Source organism: Panthera leo, chromosome D2 (assembly GCF_018350215.1).
Source record: "Panthera leo isolate Ple1 chromosome D2, P.leo_Ple1_pat1.1, whole genome shotgun sequence".
NCBI classification, from domain to species: domain Eukaryota; kingdom Metazoa; phylum Chordata; class Mammalia; order Carnivora; family Felidae; genus Panthera; species Panthera leo.
In genome coordinates, this window is record NC_056689.1 from 75509387 (window position 1) to 75535989 (window position 26603).

Genomic DNA, 26603 nt, shown 5'->3' on the forward strand with positions numbered 1-26603 from the left:
CTTGGGATTCTCTTTCATTCTCTTTCTCTCTCTGTCTCTCTCTGCCCCTCCCTCTTTCTCTCAAAATAAATAAATAAACTTAGAGAAGAAAATTCTAATGACATTTTTCACAGAACTAGAAAAAATCCTAAAATTCATATGGAACTACAAGACCCCTTAACAGCCAAAGCAGTTCTGAAAAAGAACAAAGCTGGAGCAAAACAAAGCTGGAACAAAGCTGGAGCAAAAAGAATTTCCAATAGGGAAAGGATAGCCTCTTCAATAAATAGTGATGGGAAGATCAGATATTCACCATGTAAAAGAATTAAGTTGGACCCCTGTGTTACACCACTCACAAAAATTAAACTGAAATGTATTAAAGACTTAAATGCAAGACCTGAGCTTTTACAGTTTGCTCCTACAAGAAAACATAGAGGAAACCTCTGAGACATGGCCTCAACAGTGATTATTTGGGTGTGACACCAAAAGCATAGTGAGAAGAGTAAAAATAAACAAGTGGGACTACATCAAATGACAGAGCTGCAGCACAGCAAAAGAAACAACAGAACAAAAAGACAACCTACAGAATGGGAGAAAGTATTTACAAACCATATACTTGATAAGGGGCTAATATCCAAAATATATAAGGAACTCCTATAGCTCAGTAGCAAAAAAACAATCTGAGTGAAAAAATGGGCAAAACACCTGAACATTTTTCCAAATAAGACCTACAAATGGCCCAGAGGTATATGAAACCTCCCAGAGGTATATGAAACCTCCCAGAGGTATATGAAACCTCCCAGAGGTATATGAAAAGGTGCTCAACCTCTGATAATCAGTAATTAGCAGAGAAATGCCAATCCAGACTCAATAAGCTAACCACCTCATACCTGTTAGGATGGCTGTCATCAAAGACCAGAGATAACAAGTATTGGCAAGGATGTGGAAAAATAGATGTCATCGGTGGGATGTGAATTGGCACAGGCATTATAGAAAACAGTAAGGACGGTCCCTAAAAAATGAAAATGGAATGGCCATATGATCTAGCAATCCCATTTATAGGTATATATGGAAATGAAATCAGTGTCTCAGAGATAGCTGCCCTTCCACGTTCACTGAAGCATTATTCACAGTAAAAAGCCAAGACGTGGAAACAACTTCAGTGTCCGGTGGTGGATGAATGTGGAGTGAGTGACTGGATGTGTGTGTGTGTGTGTGTGTGTGTGTGTGTGTGTGTTTGTGTGTGTGTGTGTGTGTGTGGTGGGCTATTATTCAGCCATAAAAAAGAAGGAAATGCTGCCTTTGCAACAACATGGGTGAACCTTGAGGGCGTTGTGTTACGAAGTAAGCCAGACAGAGAAAGACAATGATCTCACTATGATCTCACTTGTGTGTAGAATCTAAAAAAGTCAAACTTGAAAGCAAGAGTTGATTGGTGGTTACCAGGGGAAGGGGAAAATGGAGAGATGTTGGTCAAAGCATACAAACTTCCAGTTATAAGATGAACAAGTTCTGGGATCTCCTGTGCAGCATGGTGACCATAGTTAAAAACATATGTGTTGCATCCTTGAAATTTGCTAAGAGAGAAGATCTTAAATGTTCTCACCACACACACACACACACACACACACACACACACGAGCACGCACGGACTGTGTGAGGTGATATGTTAACTGACTTTAATGCAATCATTTCATAATATATATGTAGGTCACATCATCACATTATACACCTTAAAGTCACACAGTGCTGGGGCGCCTGGGTGGCTCAGTCGGTTAAGCATCCGACTTCAGCTCAGGTCACGATCTCGCGGTCCGTGAGTTCAAGCCCCGCTTCGGGCTCTGGGCTGATGGCTCAGAGCCTGGAGCCTGCTTCCGATTCTGTGTCTCCCTCTCTCTCTGCCCCTCCCCCGTTCATGCTCTGTCTCTCTCTGTCTCAAAAATAAATAAACGTTAAAAAAAAAAATTAAAAAAAAAAAAAGTCACACAGTGCTACTACCATTTATATCTTGTCAATTATATCTCAGTGAAGCAGGGAGGAAAAGGAGAAATACTTTTTTCCTTGATATTACACTTCTTTGGACTCAGCATTTATGTCTTTCTCTTCGTAATAGATTCTTATTGCTAAATATTTTCTATGAATAATTTCACTAATTAGCAGTTGCTAAATATTTCCTATGAATAACTTCACTAATTAGCAATATGTTCTTCCTAAGCCATCAGTGTTAGGACTGCTTTTGAAATCGCCTTGGAAAGGGGCGCCTGGGTGGCTCAGTCGGTTAAGCGTCCGACTTCGGCTCAGGTCAGGATCTCATGGTTTGTGAGTTCAAGCCCCACAATGGGCTCTGTGCTGACAGCTCAGAGTCCGGAGCCTGCTTTGGATTCTGTGTCTCCCTCTCGCTCTGTGCCCCTCTCCTACTTGCACCCTGCCTCTCTCTGTCTCTCAAAAATAAATAAACATTAAAAAAAATTAAAAAAAAAAAATCGCCTTGGATGGAAAGAGTAGGGTTGTGATGGGGAAAAACAAAAAAGAAGACAGTGCTTTCCTTTTGTTTAAGTTTAAATCACTGCCCTCCAGGGCCTTGCTCTGACACCTCTCTTGAAAACAAGAGAAAACAATTTAGCTCTTCATTAAATCATTCTACAGAAATTGGAATGGGCAGCAAGATACAGAAAAATACAGAAATCTCTTTCTCTCTGGACACAAACATCCACATCCACCAGTTAAACACCATTGGAATAAACTCTAGCGAATGGTCCACATTTTCCCACATCAGAAATTTGTAGTTTTTGAGTATCCTACCAGGTTGAGGCTTGAGATCTTTTTGTTATGTAGTAAGTTTTGACCTGTAAATTCTAGAAATTCTACAGGTTGCCAAGAATGGATTTAGTTTAAAGCACCTTCTAACTGAAGACTTAATGCCACACATAGCATTTCAATTATTTGATGTGCTTGTGTCACAGCCTAATATTAGTAGGTATTTTAATTTAACAGCACTATTTAGAAATTATAAAAGCCTATAGAATTTTGGTCTTGTATTGAAAGCCCACATTGACTTTGGGAAAACTCTTACATTTGAATCAATTGTCAGAATGACTTTTTCCTCAACAGGGTGACTTTACAAGGACAGGAGAAAGGAAGTTAGCTGGAGTTATGAAAGATGGTGTGAACTCGGCAAATCGGTATTACCTGAATCGATTTAAGGATGCTTATAGGCAAGCTGTTATAGGTAAGGAACATAAATGGCTTTCTTTCTTTAAAATTTGTTATTCCTCCCTGACTAGTGTTTTGCAGAAACCAACTTCATTAACACAGTGTATGTTTTATAATATACTTACTTGTGTTTCTATATTGAGCATCTTACCCAAGAAATCAAATTCAAATTTTTTCAAGACTAGACTTTGACAGATTTTTTTAGGCTGAAGCACAAAAGCAACCACTCATTTCCATGTGTATTTGTCAGTTTGCTATTCATGTAACGGAAGGCAGAGTTGAGGTTCCTGGAGTATGGAATAAGGTACCCTAAATTTTCAGCAACTGAAAACTCCATGTTCTATTTGTTTTTCCATTACTCAAGGCTGAGAGATGTGATGAGATGTCTTTCTTGCCCTGTATGACATTTGTCATATGTTCTTGCTGTGGACAACACACCATCCTTTCCTGTAAGCATGAATGAACATGATGTTAGGGTATCTTATTTAGAGATTATCCTAACCAGTTCTTACCACGATTTAGAAGAGGAAATGGAGGTAGATTGCCCAGTGGAATTCATACAGTGGCACGTTTTTAATTTAATTTTCATGAAAGTATTACCTCATAGGATTAAAGTAAATGTAGAAGGTTCTGGGTTAGAACCAAAGTAACAACTTGTCCTATGGTCTCTGAGAAATTTTTTTGCTTTTTAGTTTGTTTATTTTGAGAGAAAGAGTGCATGCTTTAGAACAGGGGAGGGGCAGAGAGAGAGAGAGAGAGAGAGAGAGAGAGAGAGAGAGAATCTCAAGCAGGCTCTGCATTGTCAACGCAGATCCAGACGTGGGGCTCGATCCCACAAACCGTTAGATCATGACCTGAGCCGAAATCAAGAGTCTGACACCCAACCAGTTGAGCCACCCAGGCATCCCTCTGAGAATATTTTTGAAATTCTATTGTTTAATCTGATTATTTGCCATACATGCAATGGTAAGGCCTATACACCGGTCAGTTAGGTATTTGAGAAGTCTGGTATAAAAAAGTTTGGTTTTGGCCATAGGTAGGGTGTGCGTTGACCGGAAAATTGGATTTGAGCAGTTTATTCAAGAAAAAATAAGACACTTTTCCTCCATTGGTTGATCTAGCAGCTCAGTTAAGTCATTGAGGACCCAGACTCTGTCCCTCTCTCAGTTTGACCATCCATTGCGTCCGCTTCACCCTAATCTTGAAACTGGATTTCTTTAAAGGTGAGAGAAGGCGTGAGGCCACAGCAGTCTGGGCTTACTGCTTCCCCTTGTAAGGCCAGTGGCCAGCAGCTCTCTCCCAGAAGCTGCTAGGCTCACTGTCCTGAACACCTGTAAAGAATGGATTACAGTGCTGTGTGAAGGCTTGAGCTATATGCCACACCACAAAGAAGTTAGCTGGTCTGTTCAGTTCCTTTGCCCATTTTAAAATTGGTTTGTTTTTTTGTTACTGATTTGTAGGAATTCTTTGTACGTTTTGGATGTAAGTCCCTTCAGGTGATTTGTAAACACTCTCTCCCATTCTGTAGATTCTTTTCGGTTTCATGGCATTGCCTTTTGAGACACACAAGTTTTTAATCATGATGATGTCCACTTTGTCTAGTTTGCTGTTGTAGCTTGTGATTTTTGTGCCCTATCTGAATGAAACAAAAAGGCCTAATGCGGGGGGGCGCCTGTGTGGCTCGGTCGGTTAAGCGTCCCACTCTTGATCTCAGCTCAGGTCTTGATCTCAGAGTTCTAAGTTCAAGCCCCCTGTTGGGCTCCGTGCTGGGTGTGACTCCTACTTTAAAAAAACAAAAACCAGAAAAAAAACCACCTAATCCAAGATCACAAAGATTCATGCCTATGTTTTCTTATGCGTTTTATTGTTTTAGGTCTTACACTGTCTTGTTTTTTTAAAATTATATTAGCAAATTAAGATGATGATAGATATTAACACTTTTTACTCTAGATTTGATGCAAGGCATTCCAGTGACAGAAGATCTTTATTCCATATTTACCAAGGAGAAAGAGCATGAAGCTTTGCATAAGGAGAATCAGAGAAGCCACCAGGAACTAATTAGCCAGCTGTTACAAAGTTATATGAAGTTACTGCTGCCTGATGATGAAAAGTTCCATGGGGGCTGGGCCCTCATTGACTGTGACCCCAGGTGAGTTGGAGTCACGTTCTGGTAACTAACGTGTTTCAATTTCTGATGTTGTTGTCATAATTAGCACTAGTGGCTGTCCATCAAGCTGTGGGCATGGATGCTTGGTGCATGGCAGTTTTCATATACCAGGGCTGGAAACTGAGGCAAGCTGACAGAGGCACTCACTTTGGGTGCAAAATTGAAGGGGCATTTAAAAAACTCGGCAATGAAGAGACATATTTTAATGCAATTTTTAAAAAAAATCCATATTTGAGTTTTTAAAAACCCAAATTGTAGAACAACAGTTCACAGCTGCCTGACCCCCGCCCCTCCCCACACACACACACACCCCAGAATCTAGGTTTATTGCTCTGTTGCCCACAACTGAGTGCAGCAAGAGGAGCAATGATGGCACTTACTTGGATTGTTTGGAAAGTATCCTGGCCTTTCACAAAATCAATCGGCCAACGAATGCTCAACATTTTTTAAATGAAAACCATCCAGTTTCAAGTTGTTCTTCAAAAGGAACAGCAGGATCTAAATTCATTCACAGATTGAGTGTTTGCTTTTACGCTAAAATCTAACATTATAATCTTCAATATTATGAATTAGAAACATTGCAGAAAATTCTAGACCAAGCTCTGAGGACAAATGGCTCTGTTTAGATTTTATTGCACTTTACCTTTCATGTGCTTTTAATAAAAGGCATAAAACAAGCTTGAAAGAACAATTGAATGCAAGGTAATATTTATATGTATACTAAAATTAAAAACAATATTGACTGTAGGTTCATAGGGAATCCTTCCATGACTTTAATTTCTTGGATTATTTCACTTTGATAATCAATACTGTATGTGTGGATGCAGTTTTCAGACTCATAAAATAAGAGATGAGGTTTTTCTTACATACAAATTAACGGAAAACTTCTGGGTTCCCATGAGCCATTTGGTAAAAATTTTTGATCCATGTACCTTAGGTTTTTGTGTGTGTGTTTTAAATAACATTAGTTCAACTTAAGGCAGCATCCCAAAAGAGGGAGATTCAGGAATAATTATGGGCAGGACACCTGCCGTTTGCTTGAATTTTAACTTTGTACTTCAGATTTGTAAAGGTGTTGTGATTGTCAATATCATATTCCTTAGATCAAGTATTTTTATTTCTGCTTTGGAGATTATTGAAATAGGGAAAGACCAAAATGTTCTTTTTTTTTTTAATGTTTATTTATTTTTGAGGGACAGAGTGTGAGCAGGGGAGGGGTAGAGAGAGAGAGGGGGAGACACAGAATCCAAAGCAGGCTCCAGGCTCCGAGCTGTCCGCACAGAGTCCAATGTGGGGCTTGAAACCACGAACCGTGAGATCATGAGATCATGACCTGAGCTAAAGTCGGATGCTTAACCGACAGAGTCACCCAGGTGCCCTAAAATGTTCTTTTCTAAAACTGACTACCATTTTGCAAGGTCACATTACACCTGATTTGATTTCCAATCCTGTAATTCTCACATAAAGTTGGTATCCTGGATGAGGAGTTTAAAAATATGTAAAGTGTGTTTGTGCTGTATTTAAAGCTTGCTGCACAATTTGGGTAAGCACGCTTGTTAAGAGTCAGAAGGAGCCTCCTGCATTTAAGAAATATGTGTATGAAAACACTCAAGGCTTTTTTCTGGCAACTGGGCTCACTGACACAGCATAAATTACTGGTACCGTATGTACCAGAACAGAGCCGAAACAAGACTGCTCTCCTCTCCTGGGATCAGATCAGGTCTTTAAGAAAATTGCTGGGTGGTTAGATTCCCAAACCCGTAATAACTTTCCAGATGCCAATGCCTATCCCAGTTTTGTCCTTTCTTCATTCACATGATGAAATACTTCTCTTTTTTTCTGATTTTTTTTTTGACCCCCTCCACCCCTTTCTGGTGCCCGATGATTGAACTCCTCGTTTTTCTTTAATCCTGCACTATACCGTTTGGCTTTCTGGTAACTGGGAAACGGTGATTGTGTTCTGCTCATCTTTGGTTGAAGCTCCTGAGGAAGAATAATTTACTCGGATAACCCATACTAGGCAGCAAGTGTCCCTGAATCCTTCCCTACCCATTCCTTTGTGTTAAGGATATCTCTTCCCTCAAATTCCTTGGCTGTGGGCCTCTGGCTAAGTCTCCTAATTTCCAACCTGTTCCTGGATTCCCTGCCTGTCTTCTTCACATGTCACCCCGGCGAGGTGTTTTGGCTTCTAATTCTTTCTTAGACGGTCTGTGGCTAAGTTTCAGTGTGATGAGAGGATCCCTTTGCCTATGTCACATGCCGAAGCACATTCACCCCCGCCGTCCTCATCCTTGTCTTCTTCCTCGTGGTCATTGGTGGACAAAAGAGGCCCATCAGAGCCAGAGTCATGGACGTAGTGAAACCTCGTGACCTCTGTGCTGCAGGACACAGAAAGATTCTGAAGATTGTCCCGTCAGCTTACATCTCATTGGCCGAGGTGTCGTCTTCTGTGTCTTGTTGGTTCTCACACGTAGCCAGTTCCTGACGGGAGAATGGTTCTGTGTGTTGCCTCTTCAGCACAGACACTGGACTTGGTCCGAGAAGAGACGGGCAGGGAGCCCCACTGCTACGCCGGACACCAGGAGTGTCTGAGGAAGTGACGTATGGACTCTCAAGAGGAGGACAGGGTTGGGGGAGCAGAGGGGACACAGACTTGTGGGAATCTGCACGTGGTCTACTGGGTGAGAGGGACAGACTGCTCAGGTTTGAGACTCTGCTCTGGTCTGGGAAGGATCTCCTTTCCCTGAGGCTGACCAAACTGAAAGCGGTTGCATCTGATAACGGTTGAGGTGTTAGCTGCTTGCTAGGTTTTTTTCTTGCCCTTTGTGTTTCCCACTATTACTGTTTTACTAGAAACTGCCACCCTTGAAGCTGTGGGACAAGATGACATGGATAGAATAGGTAGTGAAGCTGATGCAGTGACTTCGAAGGTCCTATTTTGGCTCGGTGGCTTGGGTAGAAGGCCGGGACCCGCCCGTCAGGAGTCTTGGTATCTTTGAGGTGATGGGAGACACTTTGCCCCCCTGCGGCTGGCCCCAGTGTCGGCCCCTATGGGGGGCATGGTTTGGAGCCTTACATTTGGGTTTTGGAGGAGCTGGAGCAGAAGCCATCGTTGTTTCAGATCAGTCTTCTCTTTTCTTCCAGCGGTGATGCTTTTTCAGATACAGAATTATGACCATCTTCGGGTTCACTACATTCTCCTCTCAGGTGGATTATTCTCTGATGGGTCTCATGTGCCCATTTGAATTTCCAAAGTTAACTGTGTGTCTGCATCTCGATTACACACAGTTCTTTAGGATTCTCCTGCTTGTCAGCTCCTCTCTACTTTTTATTGTGGTTGTCATTCTTTCTAATACTGCTAAAACTTCTTTAACTTCACTACTGGTATTTTTCCTCATTTGCAAAGATTAAAGATTTTTTTAGATGGCGGACCATTTTCCCTTGAAGGGGGATGTTTGGAAACTTGCTCTTTGGCTGACTTGCTACGGAACCTTTGTACAGTCTATCGACTAAGCCAGAGAGGTAAACCCAGAGCAGGCGGACCCTGATGGAGGACAGGGAGAGATAGCTCCAGGAATGGCTGTGTGGGCTCAGATCCCCAGCCAGCCAGCCAGCCATGGGGCTTGGGGTCTTCAGCAGTTGATGCCTGCCTGCCTCCGCCATTCGCTCCATGTGTATATATTTTTAAAAACACCTTCTTTGAGATAGAGTTCATATACCATGTAATCCATCCATTTAAAGCATACAATTAAATGGCTTTTAGTATATTCATAGAATTGTGCAATTATCCCCATGGTGAATTTTAGACCATTTTCATTACAACAGAAGAAAGCCCTGCACCCACTAGCAATTACTCCCCATTCTCCTGTCCCTCTGCCCAGACAACCACTGGTCTACTTTTTGTCTCTATAGATGTCTCTGTTCTGGACATTGCATATAAATGGAATCATATAATAAGTGACTTTTATGACCACTTTTGTGACTGGTTTCATTCACTTAGCATCATGTTTTCATGGTTCGTGCATGCTGTGGACCATATCAGAACTTCATTCCTTTTTGTAGCTGAGTAGCATTCCGTTATATGGATATAGCATGTTTTGCTTACTTTCTTCCATGGATGGACATTTAGGTGGTTTCCACTTTCTGGCGGTTGTAAATAGTAACACTGAGAACAGTCCTGTACAAGTTTGGGTTTGAACATCAGTTTTTATTTTGGGTGCATATCTAGGAGTGAAAAGTGCTGGGTCATGTGTAAATCTGTGTTTCACTGTTGAGAAACCATCAAGCTATTTTCCAGAGTGACTGTATCATTTGACATTCTCAACAGTGTATGAGGGTTCCAATTTTTCCACCTCGCCAACATTTGTCCCCCCCCCCTCTTTTTTTTAATTACAGTCCTCCTAAGAGGTGTGAAGTAGTATCTGACTGTGGTTTTGATTTGCATTTCCCTACTGACAAAGGATGTTAAGGATTTTTCCTTGTGCTTGTTGGCCATTTGTGTATCTTCCTTGGAAAAATGTCTGTTGAAATCTTTTGCCCATTTAAAAACAGTTCTGTGTCTTTTTGTTGTTGAGCTACTGTGTTTTGGTAAATAAACTTTTACAGGGCCGGGGATGGAGTGAGGCAAGTGAGACAAGGTTGTACAAGTGCAGGGTCAGATCCTGTCGTTATTTCAAATGTTGGTTGGTGTTTTGTTCATGATATTTTGGCGTTAGGATTTTTTTTTTTAAATACTGCACTAAAGAATTAATGGCTGGGTGTTTTTGATGTCGGTTAAATTTTGCGCCAGAGGCTCGCCGCAATGCGGTCCCGGTCACTTAACTCTGGCAGGAAAACAGTTTGGGCCGCAGTTGACAAATGCGCAGCCCTGCCACCGCAGGAACGACCCCGCTCCCCGCGCTGTTCCACCCCTCCCGCGGCGGCCGCGCACTGTCGCTGCACTGTTCCCGCACTGCCTGCGGGCCTCCCGGGTACTCCCGTCGCGGCCTCTTGCCTTCCAGCGTCGAGCTCGGCTTGCACCCCCACGGCCAGCCAGCGGCGCGGATGCCGGTGGTCTGGGTCCCTGCTCCCTGCACTGCGCCCCGTTGCCGCGAAAACGCTGGGCCCTGAACGACAGGTGCCTGGGGGCGCGCTGCTGGCCGCTGGGGGAGTCGGCAGAGTGGAAGGACAGCGGGCGTACCGCCCAGGTGCCCTTCGGCACCTCCACCAGCCCACTCTTTATTTTGCCCAACTCTATCGAGCCCGCTTTTTCTGCCCCGAGTAGATGCCCACTTCTCCACTCGTTTCAGGGCAGCGGGGAGGCGCGGGGAGGCGTGGGGCGGCCACGCTGCTGGGCGTGTGAGTGCAGCGGGCAGATGCTCACACTGCCGCGGCCGCATGCGTCGCTTTGAACCGCAGCGAGTGCGAACGCCGGGCGGACCGCGGGCACCTCGGCGCCCCGCCCCCGCGGGCTGGGGCCGCGCGCTGCGCGGGGGCGGGATAGCGGGGGCGGATGCGCATGCGCACTGGGCTCATGCCGCGGCAGCGGGGGCGGCCGGAAGCGAGACGTGTCTCCTGGGCGTGGCTTGGCGCTGCAGTTGCCGCAGTTGCCGCAGTCTCCGCAGTCGCTGCAGGCGCGAGCTTAGGTGCAGGCGGCTCCGATTGAGCTTCGACTTCTCGACGGACGGACTGACGGACGGACGGACGCGATGCCGCGCTCCCACAGGCCTCCACCAACCGCCCAGCGGCCCGCCAACGCCACCGGCAATGCCACCGGCAACGCTGCCGAGCCCAAGCCCGAAGGCGGCAGCCTGGCCACGACTTTCAAGATTTTTCTCCTTTTTGCAGGACTTATGGTTAAAGTTCCTGTGGGGCTGTATTTTTCCTGCAAGTTGCTCCTTTTCCAAAGTCTCCTGTTAATGTCTCCTGACGACAGTGGCTTTTATGCGACCATTGTCGCAGTGGTGGGGTTGCATGTGGTGCTCGCAGTTTTTGTCTTCATCGTGTGGAAGGAGGGCATGCCTGACTGGCAGGAAAACAAAAACGAGTAGAGCAGCTTCGGAAGCTGCAAACGCGGGGGGTGGGGAGGTACCTAAGCGGGGTGGGGGGGCTTCCTTCGTTTACTGTCCGTGTTGAAAAACGTGTCTTTTTTTGTGCGCTTCAGGGGCAGGGTGGGCTGGGAGGGAAATTAAGTATTTACTGCAGCTAAGACTCCAGTAAAATTGCGGGGGGGGGGGGGGAGGGCTGACCTTTTTCTTGACCGCCTGTTACGTGCCCAGTGCTTTTCGTTAAAGACATAATGTTTTTGACTGAGGATCCCGTTGGACTGATGTAAATATATTAATGCCTCAGTGGAAAAAGCTCGGAGGAAGTAACACTGACTTGTAGAAGTAGAATTTCTTCTTAAGATAAGTGTCGTGACATAATTTTTATGGCTTGGCTCAAGCATCAGTTTTCAGAGTGCATGTAAGTATCGCTGCGCAAACCCCACTGCGCGGTAGTGGGATCCGGGGTTCGCGGTGGAGCTGCCGGTAGCCTGAGTGCGTGGTCTTGTGTTCCCGGTGGATTGATTAGTTAGTGCGCGTGATTCTTGGACCAATCTGCGTAACGTCGGTTCCTAGCATCTTACTCGTTGTATTTTTCGGTGTCTTATTGTAGGTGAAAATTGAGGCGAATTAGTTATTTCAGATTAAGACCGTTTGAGTTATGCTGCGGCGAGGGGCCGCGGATGTAAATTACTGCAGTTTTAAGATTTTGGTTAGTTTGTCTCTGCAGTACGCGTTAAACAATGACCTCATTCTGACGCAGTTTAAGGACGTGACTTCCATCTACAAATGATTTTTTTCCCCTACTGTTTTCCATTTGTTTTTCAGTAGTAGCATTTTGGCAAATCTGGGCGAATAGGTATGAAATTCTAAAGGAGCAATATCCACTCGTACAGTGGAATATTGAGACCAAGATAAGAATGTAGATTAACTTCCACCTTTTGATTGGAAATTAATATTGTTAATATTAGATGAATATTAAGACTTTTATTTGAGTTCAGTTTTTGCCTGCTTTATCTGCTGATTATTTGTAGATTTTTATACTTGGACTATTTTTTAATTCATAATCTTACAAAAATGTAGATTTTGCTGTGGGGCTTAATGGTCTCACCAACACTCATGTTTCTGACCCTTATTTTGATATTTGATTTGAGAGGGGAGGTAAAAATATGGTAAAACAAGTCCAAAAAATGGACTTGGAATAAGGAAATGTTTACTTGTTCCTTAAAAGCCAAGTAAATTAATCTGGAGTAAGAAATACACAAAGTTGCTTGGGCTTGGTCCCATTTTTGCATCTAAATGTTTTATTTATGTAAATTGTTTTCAAAAGATGCATTCTGCACATATGTAAAAATATCCTTAATGTGTACTGTTGTTTTGATGGTTAGGTCTTGTGAGATTCATGTAGACCTTTTCTTCTTTTCTGAGACCCTGGTTTTCCTTTCTTCCCAAACCCCTCTCCCCACATATTATCTTATTTTGCTGAGTCCTCCCACCTCTTTGGCCACCTCTCTCTGAGAAGGGACCTCTCTCCTCAGCTAGTCCTCCCTGACACCTACCCCCCATTCTCAAACTGAGTTCCTTTTTTCCCCCTCCAGATGGATAGATTGCATACATTTAACTTCAAAAGTGGGACTCCTTGATTAGGTGATTTTCTGCCCCCCCCAACCAATCTTTATCACAAGTGGCTCTGCTATACAAATAATCTTGGCACAAATGCAGGCGAAAATGAAAATATTTAATTATTTGTGTCGTGTCTGTTTAGCCTCATTGATGCTACTCACAGAGATGTGGATGTGCTGTTACTGCTTTCTAACTCTGCCTACTACGTGGCCTAGTAAGTTGCTTTTTGATTTAAAGCTTTTTAATTGTTATTTTAATTTAAGTCAACTTCCTTATTAGAATTCATGACAAAAAAATTAAGAGTCTGGTTTTGTTACATAGTTTAAGGAACTTCACTGAACTTCTTTACCTCATATAACTGTTCTTATCAACTTGAAAATGGGATTTTAGAGTTGTAATCAGTATTTATGTTTTTTTCAGTATTTAAGTATTATATATTTTCCATGTTTTGATGTACTCCATACTTTTAATGTAAATGACTCTACATTATTTTTTATTACTCTACAGTAAACAGTTCCCCATTTTTTAGCACTGAAATACTTCCTTTTTTTTTTTTTTTTTTTTTTTTTGCTGTTAGGAATGATACAGTTGTCATTGTGCAGGTAATTGTATATGTGTGTGCACACACATGCACACACCTGCTTCTCTTTGGTTAAAAGGGTATGATGAATTACAATACTGTGGTTTATCAGATCTCCAATAAGGCTACCAATTAACAATGCCACTAGCAAAATTACAAGCACTTCCTCATTAGCCTTACCAGAATCAGGTTTTGTTTTGTTTTGTTTTGTTTTTCCTGTAAAGTAAATACTCTCTTTTTGGACTTGTGTGACTCTGAATGGTCTTTTTTTTTTTTTTTTTTTTAAGTCATTGGCCCAGGTGCCCATTGAGGTTGATGTATGGATTTTTTATTCTTGATTTCGGATATCAGATGTATCTGTTATTATTCACAGATACATGCCTTTAGTGTAGTACGTATGTGTTTACCTGCCTTTTAGGTTAAGTTTTAGGTTGGTTGGGTTTAAAAATTTTTATAAAACAAATTACATTTTGTAATTCATTTTAATGTAAGATATAAACTGATTGTTACTTAGCTTTTGAACTGTATATATATGTTAATGCCATTTCATCTAGTTTTTTAAATGTTTATAACCTTTTATCCCATAGTGTATTATGCCCTGGAATATTTTAACTATATAGAAGTTGCTACTGTTTCAGCTGACAAACCAAATATGCTTTTGATTTTAATCCTGTTTTTACTCCCTTTCCTTTTATCCAGTTATGATGATGAAGTTGATAAGGTAAACCAGTATCAACGACTAAGTCTAGAAGACCTGGAAAAAATAGAAATAGGTAAATTTTAACATGCTAATCAACTCCTCGAAAGCAAATACGGTTTCTTGCATCCAAGAATGGGTCACTTTGAGCAAGCACTATAGCATCCTAGACCCAGAAAGGGATATTGATACTATACTGCAGGTAGTCTAATTTTTAGGACTCTCTTCTGTTCCTTAGAGACTAGTGATGGATAGAGTCTAATAACTGTTTAATACTTACCTTGTGAAGATTAACCCAGGGATCAAGAAAGTTTACATATTTGAAACTGAAGAAGAGTTTTTATGTAGTCTCATCAAACCAAATGATCACAGTAAGCTTGTATTTTGTGTGTCCTCATTTAGAAGAAATAAGAAAAGTGCTAAATAGCCAATGATGAGTAAGTGTTGGTATTTTGGAGCTAAAAAAGTGAATGTTATATGAATCGTTTAAACATCTTCATTTGGGTTTTTAGGTCCTGAACCCACTCTTTTTGGTAAGCCAAAGTTCTCCTGCATGCGACTGCACTACAGATACAAAGAAGCAAGTGGCTATTTCCACACACTGAGAGCTGTAATGCGCAATCCAGAAGAGGACGGGAAAGGTAATGAAGAGATGCCTGTATTCAGGGATAGCTTTTGATCTGCTCTTAAAAATCCAGGTGGAACTGGGGAAAGTACACACCATTACAAACGGAATGATCCAGGAAAACCGCTTGGAGCCTTGCAACCTTCACATAGCAACTTTGTCCCCAGCAAAGCAGGGAAGTTACTTGAGCTGATGTAGCTCTGGCAAGGGTATCTGATGGGAGATCTGTGTGTTTGGCCATATGGGTGCCAGGCCTTTCCCCCAACACAGGTGCCTCTCGTGGACACTCGTCAGGGACCATTCCTGTCTTGTTCGTGGCTGTTGCCTTGGTGTCTAACACAGGACAAATGAGAAGAAACTTTTAATTCCAGTTGATTTGGGTCTTTTGCCCTTTATTAATTCCTTTTGCCCTTTATTAATTTTAGAACAACAAAAAAATTTGTTTTAGGACATTTTAAATTAGTGGGGGAGAGTAATGAACAAGAAGCAGTTTTCTGTAAATCGCAGCAAGTACATTTGTATTTAAAGTTTAAGACCGCACGTTTCATTCAGGGTTCTGAATTACAAGTGCTGTTTTTTTCGTCTGTTTTTGGAGAGATTGTCAAGCAGTTATATTTGGGTTTCAGATACCCTTCAGTGCATTGCGGAGATGCTGCAGATAACCAAGCAAGCCATGGGATTAGATGTACCTATAATTGAGAAAAAACTTGAGAGGTAAGTACAGTACTTTGATTTTCTGAACAATGAAGACATTGTTATTCAAAGTCTTACTCCTTTAGAAGTATTTGCAAGATGGGGAGAAATCTGTGATAATGTATTGGTATTTAGGCTGGGAAGTGTCCCGTTTTTGTGGATCAATAAGTAATGCTTTTTGTTTGAATCTGAATGCTCTCTCTTGAGAGTAGATCTAAGCAATACATTACTTGTGGCCATAATTTAAACAACTGTGTAGAGAAAATGACAAGCCAGTATGTTTTATTTATTTTCTTTTAAATATATTTAAAAAAAATTTTTTTTGGGGGGGCGCCTGGGGGGCTCAGTCGGTTAAGCGTCCAACTTCGGCTCAGGTCACGATCTCGCACTCTGAGTTCGAGCCCTGCGTCGGGCTCTGTGCTGACAGCTCGGAGCCTGGAGCCTGTTTCAGATTCTTTGTCTCCCTCTCTCTCTGACCCTCCCCTGTTCATGCTCTGTCTCTCTCTGTCTCAAAAATAAATAAATGTTAAAAAAAATAATAAAAAAATAAAAAAAATTTTTTTTTACATTTATTCATTTTTGAGAGAGAGCACAAGCAGGGGAGGGGCAGAGAGAGGGAGACACAGAATCTGAAGCAGACTCCGGGCTCTGAGCTGTCAGCACAGAGCCCGACGTGGGGCTCGAACTCGCAAACTGTGAGATCATGACCTGAGCCGAAGTCGGATGCTCAACCGACTGAGCCACCCAGGGACCCCAAGCCAGTATGTTTTAAACACCAGTGGTTTCTGAATTTGGGGAAGGAATGAATGCCTGTGAAGAGATTATTTACATTAAAATTTGGATTTTCTATCTAATCACATTTCATGGTTCACATTCCACTAAAGAGAGCCACTTGGTCATCTAGAGAATAATTGTTCGGTCTTCTGTTAGTAGAGAGAATTGTTCCGGTAGCGCTTTAATAACATCCTAGTTGTTCTGAACATGCTCGTGACCAGCAATCCCACATGACCAGCAAGAGTCAAACGTACATACTGAGACATGTGGCAAACAGCAATACTTTTTTCTGACATTCATAGCTGTCACGAGGGATGCCAACTGAGAAAACGCTACGTTAAATAGCCCGTATCTTTTTAAATAAATGTAGGTGAATCACAGAAAACAAGGAAAATTTTCCCTCCCTCCCATCCGAATTCAGCCAACTGGAATGCGTGCAGGCAGCTTTAGTCAAGATGCTATAGATTCCCATTTATGGGCCTGTTGTCTTTGCTGGTCCTTTAGATTGAGGATGTGGTGGACCTGCCCCCAAGGTGACACTAGTAGTTTTTCCCCTCCCCCTGCCACCCACGTTTCTGTTACCTGTTGTCGGCCACGGTCTGGAAGCAGGTGGTCTTTCTCCTGACCCATTGTCAGGTCAGTAGTAGCCTAAGTCACGATGCCTACGTCGTTCACTGCATCTCATCGTGTAGGCATTTATCATCTCCCATCATCAGAAGGGGGGGGGAGTACTGTACTAGAAGGTATTTAGAGACTATGTTCATATAACTTTTATTACAGTATTATTGTCTTACTGCTGTTGATCTTACTGTGTCTAGTGTATAAATTAAACTTTAGCATAGGTGCATATGTGTAAGGAAGAACCTAGTATATATACAGGGTTTAGTCCAGTCATGGCTTCAGATGGCCACTGCGGGCAGCTTAGAATGTATTCCCCACAGATGAGGGGATAACTGCTGTTGCCTGAATTTTAGGTGTGGTTTTTGGGCGAACTTTTTGTGCTTAATTCTCAGAATACCCCAAAATGCAGGTTGAGGCAACCATTGGGATGCTTCTCTCCCTTGCCTTCCTCTGCTGCCTCCCCCTCCTCTGAATGCCAGAGAGAACTCAGTTGAAGGAAACATGAAATAATTACAGTCAACTTTAAAGACAAAAGGTTTGATCCCAAAGAACCCAATATGATGAATCTAACTATCGTGAAGAGCTTCACGGAGTCAGACCAAGATCTTACAGGTGTTGTGTTTCCAGGGACTGGCTGTTCGGTGCGTGGCCTGCTTGAGGATGGTAAGGGCAGGACGCTGCTTGCTGGACTTGGGGTTAAAGTCACACGGCCAGGCCACTGTTCCCACTCAGAACTTGGGGACAACTTGTCGACGCTGTTTCCAGAGGCTTCTGCTGCCCAGTGGTCAACTGCTTCACACGGGTTGCTTCAAAGACTTCATACCGAAAAGAATATCTCATTAATTGTCTTTTAATAGTGATTATATGTTGAAACGATACAGTATCTTAATATACACAGAAGATTATCAAAATCTCGTGTTTTTAGTAGTGGCTAGAAAATTATATTACTGTGTAGCTCACAATTACCATATAGCTCACATTTCTATTGGACAGTACTATTGTAGCCTCAATTCCAAGGGATTATAGGAGTTTAAGAAATTGGGTCCAATTAAAGTAACCGTTTTCATTTACATTAGTAATTGGAACTGGCATATTGGATTTCACAGGGGACTTTTTTTCTCTTCTCATTTGTAGGAAGAGCAGTAAACCTCACGAAGACATCATTGGCATCAGATCTCAAAACCAAGGCTCTTTGGCACAGGGAAAAAATTTTTTAATGAGCAAATTTTCATCTCTAAATCAAAAAGTGAAGCAGACCAAATCTAATGTAAATATTGGCAATCTACGAAAGCTAGGAAACTTTACCAAACCGGAAATGAAAGTTAACTTTCTAAAACCAAACTTAAAAGTAAATCTCTGGAAATCAGATAGTAGTCTGGAAACCATGGAGAACGCCGGTGTGATGGATAATAAAGTCCAGGCAGAGTCGGATGGGGAAATGTCTTCAGATAACGACTCCTACCACTCTGATGAATTCCTCACAAATTCCAAGTCTGATGAAGACAGACAGCTCGCTAACTCCCTAGAGAACGTAGGGCCAATAGACTACGTTCTTCCGAGTTGTGGGATTATTGCTTCAGCACCTCGATTAGGCAGTCGGTCCCAGTCTCTCAGCAGCACGGATATTAGCATTCACGTCCCTCCAGAGGGTGCCGCTCACGGAAGTGGTTTTGGAAAAGGCCAGGAGTCCCCTTTGAAGAAGAGCCCTTCTGCCGACAACATACACGTACTGACTGGCTTTGCCAAGCCTGTGGATATTTACTGCCACAGATTTGTACGAGATGCACAAAACAAAATGACCCGGCCATCGGAAGCGGGGTCTGTTTCTCAGCAGGCCAGTGAGGAAGGAGACCAAGTGACCAGTAAAGTTTCTAATGAAGAAACACAGTCTGAATCAACAGAACCGCTACCTTCTCGACCGTCTCAGTTAGACGTGGCTTCTTCCGCAAGCGGCCCCCGGTATTGGTCGGTTGAACCGGTGCATCCGGTTGGATCTCAGAAGACCCCGGGCTCTGGCTCCAGCACGCGGGAGTTGGAGACCGGGCTTCCGGTGACTCCTTCTCCTTCAGAGGGCGCTGGCAGCAGGGCAGTCTCCCCCTTTGCGAAGATCCGAAGTTCCATGGTCCAGGTGGCGAGTATTACCCAAGCCGGGTTAACCCAGGGGATAAACTTTGCGGTGGCCAAGGTCCAGAAGAGCCCTGCAGAGTCTGAAGTGGTCCAGGAAGTCCGGCAAAACGAACTTAAAAATATGTTTACACAATGCCAGACACGAATAATTCAGATTTAGTTTTTAGCTGCAAAGAATCCTTTGGCGTTCGTTTGACCCAAAAAGAGGTTTCACGCGTGAGGCAATTTTAACCTTCGTGGTCTCTGAAGCTAGGGATCGCAAATCCTAATTGTGTTTATCGGGAAAGGTTTTAAAAGGAGTGTGAACTTGAGCAGATGTCCAGATTTGAGAGCCAGAACAGAAGTGCGTCATCCCCGAAGGGTGCACACGTGAGTAGCTCATACACTACGGAGCGGTGTCTCTCTGGAAGGAATTTCGGGATAATTACTTGGAGACAGAATAACCTGAACGACCCTTCTTGGGAGTGAGGTGGGCGGGTGGCGTGTGCAAGTAAACACGGAAAGTACACACGTGGACACATGTAGGGGAACAGCCTCTTCCACCATGTTTTTGTTCTGTCCGTTCTTTTGCGTAAATACATTTAGTTCTTAGTGACTTTAGAGTTACTAGTACAAAGAAGTGTTTGAATAGAAAAACTACTAACTTAGTTTTGATGGCTTAACCATCCCCTTTCTAGAAAGACTAAATTGAGGGTTATTGGCCCAAGAAGGGTATGCCCACCTGATGCATTCCCCGTAGCCTAAATTTAAAATCTTTTGCTTCCTTCTGCACCCCGAAGTCTAGGATTAAGACTTGTCAGTCATGAAACCTGAGACACCAGATGTGAAGATCAGCACCTTAAATTTTTGCTGTTTTCAGGAGTGTGAGACTGCGTTTATTAGATACTGGTAATTCTTGAGTGTTCAAGTCATTTGTGGCAGGGAGGCATTCCTTAATAGCTTGTGTTCGCTGAAAAGTATTAAAGGTTCAGCTGAAGCACAGCGGTGCTGAAACCGATTACAGGACTTCTAATCCTGACCACGTGGAACCACGGCCCCAGAAGGGCCCCTACACAACAAGAACGTTCTTACAAACAAGTTCTGGTTTGTCTGGTATCTTTAGAGCCTTACTCTGTTGAAGGGATTCTCAGCTAAACATTATGTCTGTTGTAACTTTGATAAGTATTTCCACGTTTGTTATTTATTAGTGGTATCTTTTTTTTTTTTTTTTTGAAGTGTCGAATCTTGTGACTATTTAAAATAAAAGACCATTGTAATTTAATATGACAGTGTGTATGAGGAGTCCTTGAATAACATTTTAAAGATAAGGGTTGGGGGTGCCTGGGTGGCTCAGTTAAGCAGCCGACTTCAGGTCGTCACGATCTCAGCGTTTGTGAGTTTGAGTCCTGCGTCAGGCTCTCCATTCTCAACGTGAAGCCTGCTTGGGATTCAGTCTCCCTCTCTGTCTCAAACATGAAAAAAAAAAAAGAAAAAAAAAGTCACAGCCCTTCTAGTATTCTGCCCCCCCCCCCTTTTTTTTTAATTTGGGAGAGTGGGGAGAGAGAATCTTAAGCAGGTTCCACGATCAGTGAAGGGCCCGACCCGGGGCTCGATCCCACAATCTTGGGATTATGACCTGACCTGAAACCAAAAGTTGGACGCTTAGCCGATTTAGCCACCCAAGTGCCCCTTCGTGACGATGAAGCACATCGCAAATTTTAAACACCCGAACACTGAATGCTTTATCCTGTTCTCGGGCAGCTTCTCTTCTGGGTCTTGAAATGCTAAAGTGTCCCACAACGGGAGAGAGAAATACAAGCAAAGTCAGGTGATAAAACGTATCTTTTAAGCTCCACAGAATTCGTTCCGAAGAGATTTTTGAAAAATAAAGCAGCATTTAATTCCAGTGAGGGTACTATGTCCGGTTTCCTGGTGATTCACGTAGAGGTAACAAGCCCGTGAGGTCCAGTGTGTAGGCAAAGGACAAGGGAGTTCCGAAGCCCAGAGTTCCAGGCTGTCTTACCCAAGTGGGACGCCAGGAGGACACAGTTGACCGTAACGGTTTTCTACCAGGAGGAAGTGGGATCTTTTCCCCACACGTCACAGGGGAAGAGTCTTACAATCCATGAAAAACCACCCCAAGTACTGGTTGGTCATTTGGGAAGTTTTATTTATTTGAAAGAGGGTTTTCCTTTCAGGGGAACTCTTCTGCAAAATCAAGCAAATCATGTACTTCTTTGGTAAATTACAGTTCACATTGGCACAGTAATCACAGGGTAACTAATCTACTCTCTTGAATTTTATTCTCAGATCCAGTTGAGTGTTCGTTTCATTTCTAAAACTTTAAGGAAGTCTAGTCTACCAGTTATAAAAATGAAAACCAGTTAGAATTCTAAATATAAACATTATTTACATTAGTTTATAAAAATAGATTTGAGTTTAGGAAAAGTTAAACAACTAGTAATTTTCCCTTCAGTTAAGCATAACGAATTCCTTGGTTTTCAAGGCAGACCCTGTTTCCTTGTTTAGCTGTGTCAATTTGGAGTGGGGGGCAGACTTCGGGAATTCTTGAACTGGTCTCTCGCATTTCCCACTGTGTAAGTTGCTGCCTAAGAAAACCATCTTTATACGTTACCACTGATGGCTTCTAGCAAAAGTGATGGTCTAAACTTGCCAAACCTTTCTGATACCACAATTTCCCTACTACACTGTACTAAACTGCTTTCTGTTAGTTTAAAAACTTTCATGTTACAACTGTAATGGGTCTGGGACAGACTTACCATAGCTTTATCAGGTATTCCTGGACTAGCAGATAATGTTAGTTGAACTAACTCATCTGGAACTAATGGAGAAACTTAGATAAAAGTTCAAAATCCAATACAATCATCAAAGCCACTAAATGACCATTAGGAAAACAATTTAAAACTTTATTTTCTACAGAAGGCATCTTTTTAAAAGTTAACTGTTTGCTCTCTTCAGATCTGGGCAAGATAGCCTATCCCAGGCCAGCAGCGTTCCCCTAAACAAACCCCATGAAACAGTGGTTCCCAAATGCACCGGGGTGAAATGAGAAAAATAAGGACAATGTAGTGTTTGGTTGTTTTTGAAAAAGCTGTGTTTATTCCATTTCAAGGACTGTCCTTCGGAGACTGTCCTTTTAGGAAGAAACAAATGGCAATACAGGGGTTTCTTTCAGATTACTTGGCAAAACTATTGGCAACCCTGTCCCCCAAATTTTTGGAAACATTACTGGTCCATGAAATCCAAAAGTCTGGGAACCACTGCCACGTAAAAAGACTAATTTTGTAGGTTATTAACAACTGTTAAATGGGGGGGGGGAAATCTGTGGCCAAATGTTTGGGAAATGATACTGCAGAATCTCACACGGTCGTGTGAATTAATGGCAAGTACACCCCATTCCCCAAACCTGGACCACTAACCACGTTCAGACCCACCGTTAATTGGAAAGATGTAAAAATCTGAAGCGAACAACCCTTCTGACTTTGGAATTCCAACAATTTTCTTCAAATGAAGTTGACATGAGCATTTCAACAGAGTCTGGCCTATGACTTAGCTGAAACTAAGGAAATGGTATAATCAGCAACATTATCAATATTAAACTTTTAATATCAAATACATTTTTGTACATTGTTACTAATTTATATAATTATAAAACAATCAAAAGCTCCATAAAATCAGTAAGGTAAAAGCCCTTACTGAATATTATATAAACTTCAGATGTTACCAGGCTTGATTTCAGGAAAAGTCATTGGTTTTTGATACAAATTATCTACAAAACAATGTGGTATAAATGGCATTTGAATTTTACAATAATGTGGCTACAACTTGCCCTCTACTCTCATAAGTGTCAGATCTTTAAAGTTCATTTCCGTTCACACATTTCTGCTGTTGAAGCCTGGTTCTTCTTAAAGACTCTAGCTGCTTTGCTCTTAGCCATCGTTCCCTAGACAGCGTTGTCTGACCGGCGCTGAGAGACAGAAACCTGGAATGAAACACAGAAATAGATGGAAGTCTAGACTTAGGGCAGTCTCTAGTTCTCTTTCCTCTCTCTCTCTTTTTAAAGAACCTAGGAATCCTGGGTTAGAGGTCAAGACCATCTGTTAGCTACACGGCAGTCAAGAGCCCAGTTAGACTTCCACAGAGGGATCTCTGAAGCTTAGAGCCAAAGAGCAAGCCCGTCCCACCGCAGTGGTCACTTGCCAAACGATCCCCCTCGCTAAGCACTTTCGCAAGGTGTTCTAAAGGAAGAACATCTTCCGTTTGTAGAAATCCGCCTCTGTTACTCCCCCCAGTCGGGAGGTTCGTACACGGCTTACTAAACAAAGAAGCAATTCACGGACACATCATTCCTCACCGGGCAACGATGAGCAACTGGTGGAGGTCGTCCGCGGTGATGCTCTGAGGGTCATTCTTGCGCATTTCCACAAAGTCATCTTCGACCGCCTGTATCGAGAGAGGAAGCAGACTTTAAGACGACTGCTTCTGGAAAAGCGACACGCATTCCGCAGGGAAAGCGAGAGTAACACGGGCCACCGGCCCCGATTCTGAGGCCGCGGAGACCAGAAGGTAGCGGACAGAGGAGCACACGTCGCACGCGGGGCTGTTGCTGCTGACGGAACCGGGGCCCGGCAAGGCAGACGTCCCGGTCGGCAGTGTGCGTGGCCTACGGGGAAGAGTGACGTCACCACAGTGGCGGAGCGAGGACCTCTGAAAACTCTCTCCCCCATTAAAGGGCACAAGAACGGGAGGAAACAATACGAAAATCTTCTTCGAGAGCTGAAAATTAACCAGAACACAGGGAGCATTTGTTCCAGAAAGACACAACACGAGGCTGTGAGTCACTGCAGCTTGCCCCAGCAGCCCCGACGAGGGAACTCTCGGCCACTGCTGGAGAGGGTCCTCTCAAAGCACCACACGGGAGAACGGTCGTGGTTTGACTGGCGGTTCCCCGGGAGAACCCACCTGCGAGGTGGTCTTCATTCAGCCTGACTCGGCCCGCCCAGTGTGAACAGCCTCTTCTCCCAGGGGGCTGACCAGAAACCACCAGAAGCCATTACCGATCGTCCCGGCCGCCTCACGCGTCGGGTACTAGTCGGGGCAAATACGCGGTTAACCGAAACCCTTAAAAGAAAAACCTAGGAAATGAGAGGTTTTTCCTCCCAGAGCCCCCAGCGGACAGATCTAGCCCCATCTCCCCGGGAACGCAGAAGGCCCCGTGCGTGTACAGGGAGCGGGCTCCAGGCCATCCCCTCTGAGTAGCCTCTTCTGGGTGAGCAGAAGGAGAAGCGTAGGTCACCGTTGTGACCTGCATGGCTGAGAGCAGGAGGCCTGTCCACACAAGACCCACAGCCCTCGCTCAGCCTGAGACATCGCATCTGAGGAAATTAAGTTTCTGTCCGATCACTGACTGACCGCTAAGCCACATACCAAGAGCACACTTCACAGAATTCACTCAAGTCGCCGAACGACACGCCACCACCCCCGGGGGTGGGGGGGAGCACCCCCCAGAGCAGGGCCAGCCGACTATGTAAAACATCTGGTTTTCCAACCAAAACTGAGGAGACGGGGAAGGAAACAAGAACGTGCGGCGCCCTTCACTGGGAACAAAGAAGGCAACAAACTGTCTCCGAGGAAGCCGAAACGTCGGCCTCACCAGGCAGACTTTAAATCCGCTATCTTAAATACATTCCAACCACCAGCGGAAACCACAAAGAACTCAAAGAAGGGACGAGAACGTCTCCCCAAATAAAGAACCTCAACAGAGACAAATTCTTGCACAAAAACAACCAAAATTGAAAATTCACTAGAAGCGAGGCTCCAGAGCAGCTCTGCGCCGCAGGCAGAAGAAAGTCTCTGCGAACGTGCGGGAAGGTCGAATGCGAATGTCCGGTCTGCGGAGGAGACGGTAAAACGAACGAATCCTCAGCGACCCGGGGGACCCGATTCCCCGTGCAAACACTCACATACGTACGGGCGTGTCGCGGCAAGAGGAGACAGAGGGGGGCAGAAAGAAACGTAAAGGAGTAACGGTCAAAACCTCACCAAATCTTTCTTTAGTATTTGTTTCGGAGAGAGCGCGAGTGGGGGAGAGGGGGACAGGGGGACAGGGGCTCCGAAGCGGCTCCGCGCTGACAGCGCAGTGCCCGACGCGGGGCTGGGCTCCCGAAGCGCAAGATGGCGACCCGAGAAGTCGTGCGCTCGACCAACCGAGCCACGCCGGGTGCCCCCAAGACCCACCAAGCCTCTTCAAGACTCTCCCAAGACGCCCCACGAAGGCCGGCCGCACAGGCTCCCGGGGCTCCTCGCCTAGACGCGCCCCAGCCGAGCTGTCCAGGGCCAGAGAGTGCCGAAGGCGCGGGGGCAAAAGGACTCCCCGTGCGCCGAGAAGCTTCTCCTCAGACCCTAGCGGGCTTGTCAGACACCGCGGGCCCGGAAGGCAACCGGAGGAACCGGTAGGGCCGAAAGAAGTCTCTCAACCGAGAACTCCACGTCCGGCGGAGGCGGTCTCCGGGAGCGAAGCAGAAACGAAGACAGAACCAGGGAAGCCGACCTGCCCCACGGGAGCCCGAGCGGGCTCTTCGGGCCGGAGCGGAAGGGACCCCGCACGGTGACTCGCGTCCACGCAAACGTCACCGGCGAAGGTGAGCACGCAGCTAAATACCAAAAGCGGGGTGCAGGTCTCTTGCCTCGGGACTTTTCTCCTCCGACTTCAAGACGAGCGCACACAGCACAAACTGTAAAAGCGCCGGCGGAGAGCCGGGCCCGAGGGTGTGACGTGCGCGACAATAAAGCACCGGGGGGACCGGGAACGGGGTTACAGTCGCCGTTTGGTACACGCTGCGACGGACCCCACACACACTGGGAGCCGCAGAACCCAGGACGGCTACTAGGAAGACAAACCGTAAAAACAAAGACGACACGGAAACCGCAACTGTATACAAGGGACGATTCCTCACGACACGACACGACACGACACGACGCCGGAGAACGAGGGAACCAAGGGCACGGGGGACCCGCAGGCACCACAGGGCGGTCACAGGACACGGGAGCCGATGCGACGGTCCGATTCCACACGGGGAAATCCCGTGTTCTGACCCAAACCCACCTTGGTGATTTCATCAGAAATGCTGTAATCCAGGAACCGCAAGAGGGTCAGATAAATGCGGAATTTGTTGAGCACGGACGGCAGCACCGCGGCCAGGAGGCTGTTGGTGTATTCCTCCATGTTGGGCGGGGCGAGCTGCGGCTGCAGGCGGATGTGGCAGTCGGCCTGCAAGGACAAAGGGCACAGTGCTTTCCAGGCTGCCACAGGGTCTGACGGTTCGGGGGGATGCGTCACCTTATCGGCCCCTGCACGTATCAGAAGATACTCTTTACTAATGGGGGAAGGGCACGTTGTGTTTTTGGGGGGCTTGGGGGGTTTTGACAGCCAGCGAGCACGCACACATGCGAGCAGAGGTGAGGGGCAGAGGGAAGAGCGG

At 44.6% G+C, this 26603-nt stretch overlaps 2 protein-coding genes across 4 annotated transcripts in view; one reads left to right on the forward strand and one right to left on the reverse strand.

Annotated features, from left to right (window-relative positions):
* Positions 1-20383, forward strand: part of INPP5F (inositol polyphosphate-5-phosphatase F) — an 89696-nt gene extending 69313 nt beyond the window's left edge. The window contains exons 14-20 of the mRNA XM_042909410.1: positions 3091-3208; positions 5143-5341; positions 13148-13219; positions 14285-14358; positions 14795-14923; positions 15534-15621; positions 18130-20383. Coding sequence (XP_042765344.1) covers positions 3091-3208; positions 5143-5341; positions 13148-13219; positions 14285-14358; positions 14795-14923; positions 15534-15621; positions 18130-19282 — 1833 coding nt within the window. The 3' untranslated portion in view covers positions 19283-20383. The remainder of the gene's footprint in view (positions 1-3090; positions 3209-5142; positions 5342-13147; positions 13220-14284; positions 14359-14794; positions 14924-15533; positions 15622-18129) is intronic.
* An 871-nt stretch (positions 20384-21254) lies between these two features.
* LOC122201670 (minichromosome maintenance complex binding protein) overlaps positions 21255-26603 on the reverse strand; it is a 47614-nt gene continuing 42265 nt past the window's right edge. For all 3 annotated transcript variants that reach the window (XM_042907531.1, XM_042907530.1, XM_042907532.1), the window contains exons 14-16: positions 26228-26392; positions 23477-23565; positions 21255-23104 (exon numbers count right to left, since the gene is read on the reverse strand). In XM_042907531.1, the coding sequence (XP_042763465.1) occupies positions 22978-23104; positions 23477-23565; positions 26228-26392 (381 nt within the window). In that variant the 3' untranslated portion in view covers positions 21255-22977. The remainder of the gene's footprint in view (positions 23105-23476; positions 23566-26227; positions 26393-26603) is intronic.